Below are 14,526 nucleotides of genomic sequence, written 5' to 3'. Positions count from 1 at the left end.
CACTGGCTTCCCATCACCTCCCAGACCAGGGGACCCACTCACATGACTGTCATTGAGGTCATTGCTGGGAGAGTTCATGACCACGATGATCTCGGAGCCCTGATCAAAGCGCCAGCGCCTGGTGTCTGCGCGCTCTCGGGCTCTCTCCCTGCTGGTTGAGATGTAGATGTCCACCCCGGGGGTTCCGTAGATCTCAAACATCTCTGTGCCCTCAGGTACTGACCTGGGAAGAATAGGGAGCCGTGGGAAGTGCTAGAGATCAGCCCATGTTCAGACGCGCGAGCTCTGGCGCAAGCTCTTTCTTCCTCCAAGAAGCCTTCCCTGACTGTCCCAGACCTCTCAGATCCTCACAGCAAAGCCCCTGGGTGTCAAGCCTGGACCCCACACATGTGTATGCACCTCACGTTCCAAGGGTCTGTGTTCATAAACATTTCCCTGTGAATTCTCCAGGCATTAACTGCAGCGTTTAAAAAGTCCATGCTGTCCCACTGTCCTGGGTCTGCATTTCCCCCACTCTAGCCAGTCTGTTTGAAATCAGCCTGTTCCTCCAATTGTCTATGGGGTGCCCACTGCACACACGGGCACTGCCTCGGAGCCTTTGATCTGGCTGGGAGCTGAGGACAGCACTGCCCTCAAGGCAACCAGGTGGGGCTCAGGGCCACGGGGTCGGCGGCCAGCAGGATCCCATGTAGGGAGAGGCCACTGTGGGACTAGAAGGCTTCCTGGAGGAAGCAGCACACCCATCCAGCTGGGGGAGACAGTAGCCAACACTGGTCGAACTCTTGCTCTGTGCCAGCCCTTTTTGAGTTTCTGTATGTGTATTATGTCATGGAATCCACTCAAAAATCCCAGGACATAGGTACTATTATTATCTTCCATTTTACAGGTGGGAACACTGAGGTTAATAACTTGGAGTTCCCATCGTGGCGCAGCAATAATGAACCCAACTAATATCCATGAGGATTCAGGCTAGATCCCTGGCCTTGCTCAGTGGGTTGGGGATCTGGCATTGCCGTGAGCTATGGTGTAGGTCACAGACTCGGCTCAGATCCTGTGTTGCTGTGGCTGTGGCATAGGCTGGCAGCTACAGCTCCGATTCAACCCCTAGCCTGGGAGCTTCCATATGCCCCAGGAGTGGCCCTCAAAAGCAAAATAAATAAATAAATAAAATAACTGATGATGCCAGTAAGTGGCAGGGCTGGAATCCAAACCCAGGCCTCCAGGCTCATGAGTCTCCATTCTTACCTGAGAGTAATGACAACACTCAGCTCCCAGGGTTCCCATCCCCTAAATACTTACCAGGGCTGGGCTCGGCTAAACTTTTCCAAACATCAGCTCATCTAATCCTCAGCACAGCCCAAGGATGAGGGAATTATCACTCCCGTTTCACTAGAAGACTTCCTCCAGGAAGCCTTCTAGTCCCACACGTGGGGAAATGGAGGCTCAGGATGGGCAAGAGGCTTCCCCAAGCTTGCACAGCTGCAACCCCCCCTCCCCGACTCCAGGCCCTTCCGTTGCTCTGCCTCCTGGTGGAAGAGAGCTGACCTTCTTCAAAGCATCCTCTTCCCTCCTCCACCAGCATGATTCTCAGTATGACTTACCTTTATAAAAAGAGAAATAGGAGTTCCCGTTGTGGCTCAGTGAGTTACAAAACTGACCAGTATCCATGAGAACATGGGTTCGATCTCTGGCCTCGCTCAGTGGGTTAAGGATCCCACGTTGCTGTGGCTGTGGTGCAGGTGGGCGGCTACAGCTCCAATTCAACCCCTAGCCTGGGAACTTCCATATGCCACAGGTGTGGCCCTCAAAAGAAAAAAATAATAAAAATAAAAAGAGAAATAAATGAAGCCCAAACTGTACTCCACCAGGCTCTGCCCTGGCTCTGCCCTGCCAGGTGTCCTCACCAGGTGGGAGGCACTGACACACCTGGGTCTCCTCCCAAGCAGGGCTGCCAGATTTAATCAAACAGAACATCCAGTCAGCCTTGAATTGCAGATAAACAACAAATTTGCTTTAGTATAAGTATGTCCCATGTAGTATTTGGGATATACTTAACACTTTAAAAAGTTTTCATTGTTTAGCTGGATCTCAAATTTAACTAGGCCTCCTGGACTTTATCTGGTAACCCTACTCCCAAAACTGTCATTTCCAGGGCTCCCTCGCATGGTGCCCTAGGTGTGTGAGCCAGACCATCAGGGGACACGGAGAGCCTAGAGAGAGAGGCATGGGGACACAGAGGTAGAACCAGAGAGACAGACTGATGGAGACACACCTGGCCACAAACGGCCCCTAGGACCCTCCCCCCAACCCCAAGCTGCTCCTGGGACCCCAAGCATCCACAAGGTAGAGCTCAAGGCCTTGGATGGTCCTTCTGGTATGAAGCCCACCCGGTTCCCAGGTCCCAGCCCATGGTTTGGGGTTATTTCATCCAACTCCCTGCATGCCCTGGCCCAGGTCCTGTGTGAGGTGCCAGGGGACACCCTGATGAAGATGGAAATAGCCCTGACCAGAAGGGGCCCAAAGAAGCTGGGAACTCGGTGGAGTAAGGACTGGGGTCAAGACTGAGGTTTTTTGTTTTTATTTTTTTGGCCACCCAATGGCATATGGGGCTCCTGGGCCAGGGATCAGATCCGAGCCACAGCCACAAAATAAGCCACAGCAATGCCAGATCCACTGCGCCAGGCCGGGGATCGAACCTGCATCCCAGCACTCCCAAGCCGCTGCTGATTCCGTTGCGCTACAGCAGGAGCTCTAAGAGTCAGACTGGGCTGGGTCACATGTCAGCTAAGTGACCTTGAAGAAATCACCTAGCCTCCCTAGATTCTGCAAGTTCACCTATAAAGTAGGATAATGACACCCACTGGGTCAACTTCACGGCCAGTTTTGAGGCTCAGATGTGATAATGAATGGGAAGGGAAACCACCTGCCCAGGATGGGGAAAGGGATCATTAAAGTGAATCAGGACACGGGTAATGGGCGGATGGAAGCAGGTTGAGAGGGTGGGCTGGGGTGTCCAGGGAAGGCTCCCTGGAGGAAGACAGATGAACCAAGGACAAGAAGGAGACACTTCTGAGGGGAAGGGATTTCCACTGTGGAGCCTTAGGAGGTCAAGTCTAAATTATGGTCTCTATGTAATAGGGAGCTAGTGATGTTTCCTGACCAGGAGGGCAACACAATGGAGCCACAGCCAGGTGGGTAAGCCTACAGACTCCGGGGCCAGGTGTCCCAGCCCCACCGCTCACCAGCTGTGCGACCTTTGCCTCCCTCTGCCTCAGTGTCTACATCTATGAAGTGGGGTGATGAGAAGACGAAAAGAGGGGGTGAGTGAAAGTTGCAAGCACTTGAGCTCAAGACCCCATTTCACTGCTGGGGAAACAGGCCCAGAAGAGAAGAGATTAGAAGGTGGGGCCCTAGACTCCCAGTCCAGTGCTCATGCTCCACCATGAAGCTGTGTGATAGGATGATCAAAAAGGTGGCTTCTGGGAGGAGAGCCTGCATCAGGTACAGTGGGATCTGGATTCCCCATTTCCAGGAGAATGAGGAAAGTGGTCAGAGGCTCACCTGAATGAAGTTCTTCCTCCAGCCAGGCCATCCCAAGCACAGCACCATGTTCTAAACAGCACCCCAGCCCAGCCCTAGGGGTACAGGTGGCTGGGAGCCTCAGGCTCTCCCCAGCTGAGGCTGTCCATGCACAGGACAGTCCAAGACCCTTGCCAGCACTGAGCCCTCCTGGCCAGCCCAAGGACCCAACTGACCCAGTGGCACAGCCAGCCTAGGAGCTTGTTGCATGGTGGGCAAAATACGGTAGGATGATGAACAATTCTGGTTTGCCAGGGACTGCGGCATTTCCCGGGATGCAAGACATTCAGTGCTAGAACCTAGAACATCTCGGGCAAACCGGGACAGCTGGTCACCCTCACAGTAGTCAAGCTCAGACTTGTGTTGAACATGCAGATTCCAGAATCATAAGTTCTGCAGGCAGAGCTCTGGAATCTGCATTTTATTTTATTTCATTATTTTTGTCTTTTTAGGGTTGCACCCGTGGCATATGGAAGCTCTAGGGCTAGGGGTCACATCAGAGCTGCAGCTGCCAGCCTCGCCAACAGCCACAGCAACATGGGATTCAAGCCACATTCGAGACCTGCACCGCAGCTTGCAGATCCTTAACCCACTGAGTGAGGTCAGGGATCAAATCCGCATCCTCATGGATACTAGTCAGGTTCAATCCACTGAGCCACAACGAGAATTCCCGAAGCGACATTTTAAGTCATCCTGATCCCAGGAAGTCTGAGGTTCATGGCTAAGGATGGACTGTCTCAGAAATGCTGGACCCAGTTTCCCCACCCCCCAGGGAGTGTGGGGGTGACTCAGCGTGAGCCCACACCCTCCTGGGAACTGAGACAGGTCAGGTCTCTCTTTATACTCATGCCCTCTTCAGGGGTGAGGATGATGATGGCAGCAATGATCTGGAAGACGGCTCCCTGGTCAAAGGATGTTGGTGCTATTTCCCCCACTTTACAGATAAGAACACTGAGGCTCGCTGAGGACAGGTGACTTTCTCAAAGTCACACGCTGGTGAGTGACAGACTCACAGCCGGCTCTTCTTTCCCAAACATAAACCCATCCGCCCCCTTCACAGCCTCATGGCCTCTGGGAAAATAAAACCAGTCATTTCAGAGCTGGCAAACTGCAGGAAAAGTCCTTTGTGGCTGAAAACAGAAAGGCTGACCCAGCGAACACCAAGGTCCCCAGCAAGAGGATCGACGGAAGCAGAGGAGACCGAGGCTCAAGCAGCTCAGGCTCTGGGTACCAGCTGCCCCTCCCCAGGCGGCCAGGATCCCGGGTCCCGAGTTTGCCGACTTCACCAACAGGACCAGGTTCCGGACATCACTGTCCCTCCTTAATCCTATGTCTTTCCTGCCCCTGGAAAATGGTGGCCACACAAACCCTTCTCATAAAATCCAGTTTAGAGAGTTGACGTTGCATCCAGTCCCAGAGCCCAGCTCTCTGCACTGCCCGGTCGGAGCTCCTCCCTCACACAAAATCTGGTGGCCGTGGAAGGGAGCTGCTTTGTCAAGTCAGGAAGGAGGCTCGGAGGCCTCCATGAGCAGAGCTTGAAACCCACTCTTCTGTGCCAACCTCTTCCGGGTACATATGGGGCAACTGAAGCCCAGGAAGGAGCAGAAAGTTGCTCAAGATGATAGAGCAGGAGTCTCCATCATGACTCAGTGGTTGACGAACCTGTCTAGTATCCATGACTTGGATTAAATCCCTGGCATCACTCAGTGGGTTAACGATCCTGCATTGCTGTGGCTGTGGTGTAGACCAGCAGCTGCAGCTCCGATTCGACCCATAGCCTGGGAACCTCCATATGCCATGGGTGAGGCCCTAAAAAGACAAAAGACCAAAAAAACAAATAAAAACCAACCAAACAAAAAAGATGATACAGCAAAGGATGACAGAACTAGGATCAAAATTCAGGGTTCATGGCCCCCAGGTGCCCCCAAGACTTTTCATTTCATTAGACCATCTCTGCTGAGCAAGGGGTAAGCTCTTTGCCCTTCCAACTCGCACAGTGGTTCTCAACCCTAGTTGCGCCTTTATCCCCAGTGCGTGGCTCAGCACACTGTGTATCCCCCTTCTCCTCAATCCCCGCTAAGAATCCCCACTCAGGAAAGCAAAGCCCCCTTCCCAAGTCTGAGTCATCTGCAGCTCAGCAGAAGACAAGGTTTAATCCAGCAGAGATGAGAGAGCCCCCAAGGTTTTGCTCAACCTTCAAGGCTCTTGTTGGTGCTCTTCCTCCAGGAAACCTGTCCTGACTGCTCAGCCTGTGTTAATTTCCCTCTTTTCATCTTCTCCTTCTCACTAAAAGGCTCAGAGGTTGTTCCCCAGTCATCTTGTATATGGCAGGTTTGGGGCATGCTTGAGGCTGTCTAGAGGGCCAGGAAAGAGCCTTAAAATGATGATGATGGTGATAATAATGGTAGCAGTTACCATAATTGAATGTTCCCATGCCAGGCATTGGCTATGCGTTCCACACACACAGTCACATTCAATTGTCCCCATAGCCCTTTGAAGTGAAGGCCAAAGCGCTTGGGCTGCATCCTGGCTCTGCCACTCCTCCCTGGCTGTGTGACATGGGGCTAGTGACTTAACTTCTCTGTGCCTCAGTTTCCTCATCTCTAACATGGGGATGAAGATAATACCCATGCACAGAAGGGTTGTGAGCATCAGTTAACAGAGGTAAAGTCTCTCGGGCAGTGACTGGTATGGAGCAAGTTCTAAGGGTCATGGCTAATATTATAATTATCTCCATTCAACAGAGGAAGAGAGAGCGTATCAAGAGGTTAAGTGATTTTCCCCAAGGTCAGACAGCTGCATAGCCAGGACTGAACCACCACACCCACTGCCCTTTCTCTATCCGCAGTCTGAGCATCCAGGATTGCTAAATCAGGGCATCTCTGAGCCACTTCAGGGTTAAGCCAGCCCTGCCCCCGCTTGTGAGGCAGGTAATCCTTCCCCAGAACCCCTGGGAAGTGGTCCAGCCTCTGCTAGAACCGCGAGACAGGGTTCTTGGAGGGCAGGGACCACCCCTGCTTATTCACTCTGGGTCCCCATGCCTGGCACATACTAGACCCCAAAGAAATACTTGATGAATGCGTGAATGGACAAACCAGGAGCTCTCCCCCAGCCCAAGGTGGTGTGGTTCTTGGAGGCCCGAGAGTCCCTCGTTTGAAGGTGCCAGAGGCTCCAGCCTCCACTCTGTGACTGTCCTCACCCACAGCCCCCTCGGCCAACCCTAAAGTGGCCCATCTATTCGCATCACCCGAAGACACAGCTGCCTTTGCCTCTCATGGCCCCAATCCGTCTTCCATCCTCTAGGAAGCTCTGCAGGGGAGGAGCCAGCCCCAGGCTTCCTGGAGCAGGTCAAACTAGAGACACATCTGCCCAACGGGCAGGTGAGTCACCCCCATGGGCACGCAGCACTGGGGGAGGTACTGGCACCAGCTGGCACAGGGATTTCCCCCCCCATCACCCCTCTGAGCTTCAGGAACATCCCAAACCCCTTCCACACTTCTCTGCCCACCACCTACCCCAACAACAGGGCTTGAGCTCCTGCTACCACACTTGGCTGGGCCCGCTCCAGACTTGGTTCCTTCCCATGGCCAGCTACTCACCCCTTCTCATCTAGGGCCCTGGGACCAACCCCATCTCTGCTTCTAAGTTCACTCTAATTTTTCAAGTTTTAGTGGGGATACCGGTTCTCAGTGAGGGGTGGCTTTTCCCTCCAGGGTATATTTGGCAATGGCTGGAGAGGTTTCTGGTTGTGCTACTGGTACCTAGCGAGTGGAAGCCAGGAATGCTGCCTAGCATCTCACAGCGCTCAGGACGGCCCCCATGACCAAGAATTCCCATGCCAACAGTGCCGAAGCTAGAAACTTGGTCCAGGAAAGGGTAGGAGGCCTTCGAGATGGGAACAGGGACATGGTTCTCCCTTTTCCCTTCCTAGTTCCCCAATTATCTGTGTCCTATGAGCAGCCTTGGAGCTGGGACCCCTGGAGATGCCTCAAAAAGTAAAGTATTTGGCTTCCTGGCAGTTCCCAGAGCCCAGCTCCTGAAACCTTGGCCAAAGCTCTTCTTTACTTCCAGAGACAAGGGGAGGGAGAGAGAGAAACAGAGACAGAGAGACAGAGGGAAAGGGAGAGAGAGAGAAAGTGGCCTCACTTCCAGCCACTGGCTTTAAGGACAGAGCCGTGGCCATGGCACACAGCAGGGATATATACATGGGTGTTCTTCCTCAAGTGGCAGACAGCTAAAAGCACCCGACACTTGGCCATGACATGAACGGGTTTAAACTCTGCTTTGGCCACTTAGTACCTGTGTGATTGAGCCAATGGCTTGCCTTCCCTGTGCCTGTCTTCTCATCTGTCAAACAAAAAGAAGCTGATAATAAACCTACATCCTTAGGTTGTTGTGAAAGTCAAATCTGAGAGTTAAAGTTCCAGGGTTAAATTCAAGAGGCTTGTCAGCCTCTTAGAACAGTGCTTGGCATGTAGTAAATGTTATGTTAAGTATAAGTGGTTTTTTAAAAACCGATTGATTTTCTGGGGGTTCCCTGATGGCCTAGTGATTAAGGATTTGTGTTTCACTGCTGTGGGTTCCATCCCTGACCCAGGAACTTCTGCATGCCATGGATGAGGCAAAAAAAAAAAAAAAAGATCGACGCTCTGCTTTCAGAGCTCATAGGCTGTGAGTCAGCGAGCGGGGACGGGGTACACCTCTTCCTTGCCAGTGAGACCCCCAGCTCAGCCTGCAGCATCCTGTGGATAGAGGGAAGTCCGCAAGCCCCATAGCACCAGCAGCCTCCAGGGCCCTGCAGCAGAGCCCAGCCACTGCAGGCCTCTCTACCCCTATTCAGTCTCCCACACTTCAAATGCCCTGGTCAGGGTCTTTAAGAAGCCTGGCTGAGAAAGGCAAAGACCCAAACTTCCGTGACTGGCTGCTGTTCTAAGCCCAAGGCTCAGGAGAGGGCAGCCAAACCAGGCCTGAGCCTTGAGGAAGCGTCACACGGCTGGCCAGGAGAACCCTGGGGGGTCAGCCCCGGGTCACCCTAGGGGCCTGCAAACCTCCAGGCTTCTGGTTCTTACCCATAAATGTCCACGAGGGTCTCCACGCCAGCCACACACACAGCGCTGGTAGGATGCTCCAGGGACACACGCACGATCCTCTGCAGAGACATGCTTGCCTTGGATCCGGCTTGAGCCGCGAAACCCCTTGGCATGTGGTTTAAAAGCACCTGGCCCCGCCCCCTCAGCCCCGCCCAAGGTGCTAGCTCATTGGCTCCAGTCCTGGAAGCCCAGCCCCTTCCCAGAGCCAGGAGCTCAGGATTGGCTGGAAAGAACCCAGTATTTGCATATGAACCTATTGCTTCCACTCTATGTGCAGAGGAAGTTAATTTCTCACTTTAAGGGGAGCAGGTACATTCCCACAGGTAACTGCCCAGGACACCAGGGCCTTGGGGTGTGCAGAGATGGGGGGTATTGATCTGGGGCCCTTCCTCGCTTTCCACATTCATCTCTTCACCCCCTTTCCTGAATTTTCAGAGGATATACTTTAGTGGGGATCTTCTGTACCCTGCTGAGGAAACGTGAAATTCCAGATTCCCAGACCCAATCTCCAATTTGATAAGCAGCTTGGCATCAGGATTTTTGTTTGTTTGTTTTGTGTTTTGGCTGCACCTGTGACAAGTAGAAATTCCTGGGTCAGGGATCAAACCCAAACCACAGCAGTGACCCAAGCCACAGCAGGGACAAGGCCAGATCCTCAACCCACCTCATCACAGGAGAATTTTTTTTTTTTTTACAAGCACCCCGATAGCATTTTGATACACATTAAGGAACACCATCCTTTTCCTTAAGAGCCTGGATTTTAGAGGCGGGACTGAATTTCAGCCCTGCCTTAGCCACATCCTGACTGGGTGACAGGGGGCAAGTCACCTAATTGCTCCCAGCTTCACTTGAGGCATCTGAAAAATGGTTATTGTGAGACTTAAATGGGACAACAGGCACAGAGCTCTAGGGTGGAGCGCAGCATTATTTTATCATGGGTGGTGTTGTTACTATTATTACTGTTAGATGTCAGAAGCCTCTGGAAGGAAAAAGTAATGAGGGTGAAAACCCTCTCTAGCCAGGAGGAGCTTAGGATGTCAGAGTAGGAATATTCACTGGGCAGGTGGGGAAACTAAGGCCAGGGGGCATTCGGCCTGCTGAAACAGCAAGGGATCTTTGAGAGGAGTCTCAGGTTGGGACCCATGCTCCATTAGGCACTGGCTGTGTAGCCTTGGGGGGTTTTGCCCCTTGCTCAGAGCCTTGGTGTTCTCACCTGTAGAAAATGCGGCTAATCGCCAGCTCCTGGGGAGATAATGACAGGGACACACCCTGCCCAGAGAGGCTCCAAAGATGCTGAACAGAGTTTTCCTCCCTCTTCTCTGGCGATGCTGACAGTCTGAGGCAGGGTGAGGACCGGGATCTGCTCTCCCGAGTCCCCAGCAGTACATTTGCATGAGTTCAAGAATCTCAGCAAGACTCTAAGACTGGGATTCCTATATCCCAATTTCTGGTAAGGATGTTCTTCTCCAGGAGAGATGCTGGGCTGCTGGGTCCAGTGACAGCTCCACTTTTTTGGCTGTAAAGTGGCTCGGCAGCTGACTCAGCTCTGGGTAACTATCAGAACTCAGGAGGAAACCCCAGGCAGTCTCCTTAGCTTGCTTGTGGGCACAGTTGGGGAACAGAGGCAGAAAGTGGAGGCTTCCCTCTGGGCATTAGCCCACTGTTCTGGGGACAGGACCAGCCTCCTGCTCAGAGCCCTGTATCTCCCTTTGGAAGTAGACCCATACCTTCACCTCTCCTAGTTAACACACATCAGCTTTAAGAAAGAGATCTGTGCGCTCATTCAGACTAAAGTGTCCATGACTAATGGGCAGCAACTTTTTGCCTCTTAGGCCACAAGAGAAGCTAAAATGAAGTGAATGAATGAGTGAGTGAGTGTCAAAGGGAGCCACGCGAGACAGCACGAGGTATGTACAATGTGAGGGATGATACTTTTCAGGCCCCTGAAATCAGACCACCAAAGCTGGGTAACTCAGTAGCTTTAGAGGTGGGAATGAAAAGGAATTATAGTGGCCTTTGGCTCTGGGCACCAGTGCTCCTTGGGAATCTCCCACTCTGCCACTAGGGGCCAGCTCATCTGCCCTCCAAGAGATGGAAGAGATGGCCCAGGAATGGGAAAGGGATGCAGAGATGGGACCCACCCTCCCAATAACCGTCTCAGCAGGGCAGGCAGCCTCACGGCAATGGGCATGTGCCAGCCATCCTGCTGCATCAGCCTGCTTGCCTGGCACTGGCCTTGGAGGCTCTCCCAGCTGGGCAGGAGTTGTCCATGGCCAGTGGAAATTGAGCCAAGGAGCTAGTAGCATGATGGGTGGGACTGGAAGCAGCCCCCCCCCTTTTCTCCCTCCTCCCCACAGCCCAATGAACAGAAGCTAAGGAGGCAGCCACTTGGAAGAAATGCATGTTGACATTTTTTATTAATCAGAAAGGCGGTGACCAGTCACCTGGAACATTCTCAGAGGGAACATCAGGGCTCCCCTCCATAGCCCAGAAGCCATTCCCGAGCTTCTGGCACTCAGTGCCACTCTGGAAGGCTTGCTTCCCGCCCTCCCCATCTCTCCACAGTGCCCACTCCCCTCCCACCTGCCGCCCTTTCCCTGGGGATCCCCGGCTGCACACCCCTGGCTGCCGAAGCCACTTCCTTCCCGTCTTGGCTCAGTCTAGGCTGCATCATAACTGGATGCGAGCAGAAAGGCACAGGCTAGAGCGGGGGCTTGCCCATGGGGTGCCACAGAGCCATCCAGGTACCCTGCCCTCCCCACCTGAGACCAGAGTGGTTCTGTTTCCATCAGTTTCATATATTGGGTTTCCTTGGTGGCACCTCTGGTTGCTAAGTGTTCCATGGCCAAAAGAGATCAAGGGCAGCTGGCTCAGTCTAAGTCTCACCCGGGGGGCCAGTGAGAAAAACCCAGAAGGTTGGCGCCCAGGGGCTAAAAGCCCCTGAGATGACCTCATAGGCAGTTGGGGGGAGGAAGACAGGCTGGTTCCCTCCTGTCTATGCTTGTCTGGGGTAGGGGCCACCGCTCGCCCTGCAGGGGCCCCGCCAGCTTGCCTGTGTACATCTCAGTGACCTCAGCCAGGGCCAGGATGTGAACTGTCCCTGGCAGCTCTGCCTTCCTTTCTATGAGTGGGGACACAGGCCAGAGTTCCTATTGCGGCTTAGCGGATCAAGAACCCACCTAGTACCGTGAGGATGCTGGTTCGATCCCCGGCCTCACTCACTGGATTAAGGATCTGGCGCTGCTGCAAACTGCAGTGTAAGGCATGGATGCGGCTAGGATCTGGCATTGCTGTGGCTGCAGTATAGGCTGGCAGCTTCCATTCAACCCCTAGCCGGGAAATTTCCTTATGCCGCAGGTGTGGGCCTAAAAAGACAACAAAAAAGGGGGGAAATCACAGGCCTGCCACAAGGGTTACTCATAAGGGACACAGCAACTATGTACGAGGCCTCTGGTTCTGAGAGAGACAGGGCCAGCCTTCCCTCCCACTGCCTGCAGAGCCAAGGGGAATAATTAAAGACTATTAAAGGAAATTAAACCCCACCTTCAGAGATATCCTAATGGCCCCTCCACCCACTTCTAACATCTGGGCCCCCCACGCTTGGCTGCAGCTGGAGCAGCCAGACCCCCTCGCTCTGGGATCCAAAATCCAAAGCCTGGGATCCCCAGGGCGCAGAAGCCAGGCCTCAGGTTTTAACCTTGTGCTCAGCTTCCTCTGCCTCCCCAGCCTCCTCGGTGTGTCCTCCTCAGGCCTCACCTTGGCCTCGCAGCGTTTTTGAGCCGGAAGCAGTCAGCATTCATAATTAAAGGCTTTCTAAACAGGTAACAAGCACCCTTCTGAGGATAGAGGCAGGTATTAAAGGGGTTTTGTTGCCTCTATTTTTTTTTTTTTAAATAAGCCCTCAGATGCTGAGTTTTTCTGTCCTCATTTGCCTGTGTCAGTATGGCTGAGGGGTGCCAGAAGGTCACAACCTGGGGGTCTCCTGCAGGAGAATACAGCTGGCAGAGGAAAGTGGGTACCTCAAACCCCCCTTCCTGGTCTTAAAGAGCCAGCAGGGGCCTAGACCCCAGACCCTCACACCGAGGCCCAGGCCCTGTAGGCCCCATTCCTGGTGCAAACACGAGGGAGTGTCAAATCGGGGGGCAGAGGGGTGGGGTGGGAGGGATTCCAACTGGGGTGCCGAGGCCACACACAGCCATCCTTGAACGTGCTAAGGCTGTTGACCTTTTTCAGAACCCCTGGGGGTTGTGGATGGGAAGAGGAGCGAGAACGAGGGTGAGCCTTCTCGAGCTGGGTAGGCCGCTCCAGAGGTGAGGGTGTGTACTGTCCATCCCAGCATCCTGGTACCCATGGCGACCAGCACGTCTGTAGGCACTCGTGGGGATGCAGGCCAGGTGGAGGTTCCTCGCCCTGGTGGGGTCACCCAGGAGGTGGGCAGCGAGGATGGAGGGTGGGGAGCAGACTCAGGGCACCATGTGCCACCACTTGAAGGGAAAGGGCTTCCGGCGCACGTTGGTGCCGCAGTGGATCTCCCCGAGCAGCTCGTGGTAGGACAAGTAGTCATCAATGAAGACACAGCGAAGGCCCAGTGGCTCCAGCAGGGAGCGCACCTTCTCCTCCAGGCAGCAGCGGCCATTGATGATGGGCCCGAAGGGCTTGGGGATGCCCAGGTACTTGCCCAAGACCACCATGTTCACCTGTAGACGAGAGAAGGCAGGAGTTCCTGCTCTGGCTCGCAGGTTAAGGACCCGATGTTGTCTCTATGAGGCTATGGACTGGATCCCTGGCCTGGGTCAGTGGGTTAAGGGTCCGGCATTGCCACAAGCTATGATGTAGGTCGAAGATGTGGCTCAGATCCAGTGTTGCTGTGCCTGTGGTGTAGGCCATCAGCTGCAGCTCTGATTTGACCCCTAGCCTGGGAACTTCCATATGACATAGGTGCAGCTGTAAAAAGAAGAAAAAAAAAAAAAAAAAAAAAAGAGGGAGAGAGAGAGAAGGCAAGAAAGACAGTGTTTAGCTGGGGATGCTTTAAACCTGAGGCTCCTTCTGGGTTCTGGCTATAGCAGACCCATCCTCAGGGCCTGCCCCATCTTTGCCAGCATCCCCAGGCTACCAAGGCTGGTACTCACTTAGGAATTAGGGCTTATAGAAGCAGAGTGAACAAAGATTCCTGTTTGGAAGAGAGGATTAATAACAGGCAGGGGCTGCCGGCAACATACATGGTAACATTATAGAAATCAAGTTTCGCCAACACTTTCTTCCATCTATCAGAAAATTAGATTATGACAACTTTGTTAGAACAAGATTTTACCATCATCTGCCAGAAACCTGTTCAGCAAATGTACGCATCTACAAGGTCCATTGTGTGAATGTTGTAGGTATGGTGCATTTGTGCAGTGCACGCCTTGGTCAACTGTTCCTAGAAGGCTTGTTACCGTTTATTGAGCATCTTCTATGTGCTGGATATATCATCACTAAACCTCACAGCCTCCCTCTAGGGCGTGGCTTGGAAACATCAAGTAACATAATTAAGGGCACACAGAGAATATGGAGAGATGGGAATTTGACTCAGATCTGACTCATGTCAAAATCCGTGCTGTTTATAACAGCTCTGTCCGAGTGTAGCCCTGGGGCTGCCTTGGGTGCCGAGGAGTTGGGGCAAGGTCAGAGAGCCCTTGGGGACACCTGGGTTTATCTCTGGTGGCCTCCCTGCTTCCCTCCACAGGGAACTGGTAGAGGGCCTTGACCCTGGGAAGGCAAGTCTGTCTAATACAGGGTGTGGAAGTTTCTTAGAGGAAGCCTCTGGCCCAGATGGATGGAAGGAGGAACCGTCCTTGGTGTTCAAAGGGGATACCCT

At 53.3% G+C, this 14,526-nt stretch overlaps 2 protein-coding genes across 4 annotated transcripts in view; both read right to left on the bottom strand.

The window, feature by feature from the left end:
- Window positions 1-8,765, bottom strand: part of PADI3 (peptidyl arginine deiminase 3) — a 35,406-nt gene extending 26,641 nt beyond the window's left edge. The window contains exons 1-2 of the mRNA XM_003127646.4: window positions 8,649-8,765; window positions 43-223 (exon numbers count right to left, since the gene is read on the bottom strand). Coding sequence (XP_003127694.2) covers window positions 43-223; window positions 8,649-8,740 — 273 coding nt within the window. The 5' untranslated portion in view covers window positions 8,741-8,765. The remainder of the gene's footprint in view (window positions 1-42; window positions 224-8,648) is intronic.
- Window positions 8,766-11,057: 2,292 nt separating this feature from the next.
- PADI1 (peptidyl arginine deiminase 1) overlaps window positions 11,058-14,526 on the bottom strand; it is a 41,977-nt gene continuing 38,508 nt past the window's right edge. For all 3 annotated transcript variants that reach the window (XM_003127647.7, XM_084958960.1, XM_084958958.1), the window contains one exon: window positions 11,058-13,366. In XM_003127647.7, the coding sequence (XP_003127695.3) occupies window positions 13,133-13,366 (234 nt within the window). In that variant the 3' untranslated portion in view covers window positions 11,058-13,132. The remainder of the gene's footprint in view (window positions 13,367-14,526) is intronic.

This window comes from Sus scrofa, chromosome 6 (assembly GCF_054392235.1).
Source record: "Sus scrofa isolate SSC_HxYL_T2T_F1_AM1 chromosome 6, Sscrofa_HxYL_maternal_Yorkshire_Landrace_v2.0, whole genome shotgun sequence".
In the NCBI taxonomy this organism is placed as follows: Eukaryota; Metazoa; Chordata; class Mammalia; order Artiodactyla; family Suidae; genus Sus; species Sus scrofa.
The sequence above is the reverse complement of the archived record's forward strand: the minus strand, read 5'-3'. Positions and strand labels throughout refer to the sequence as shown.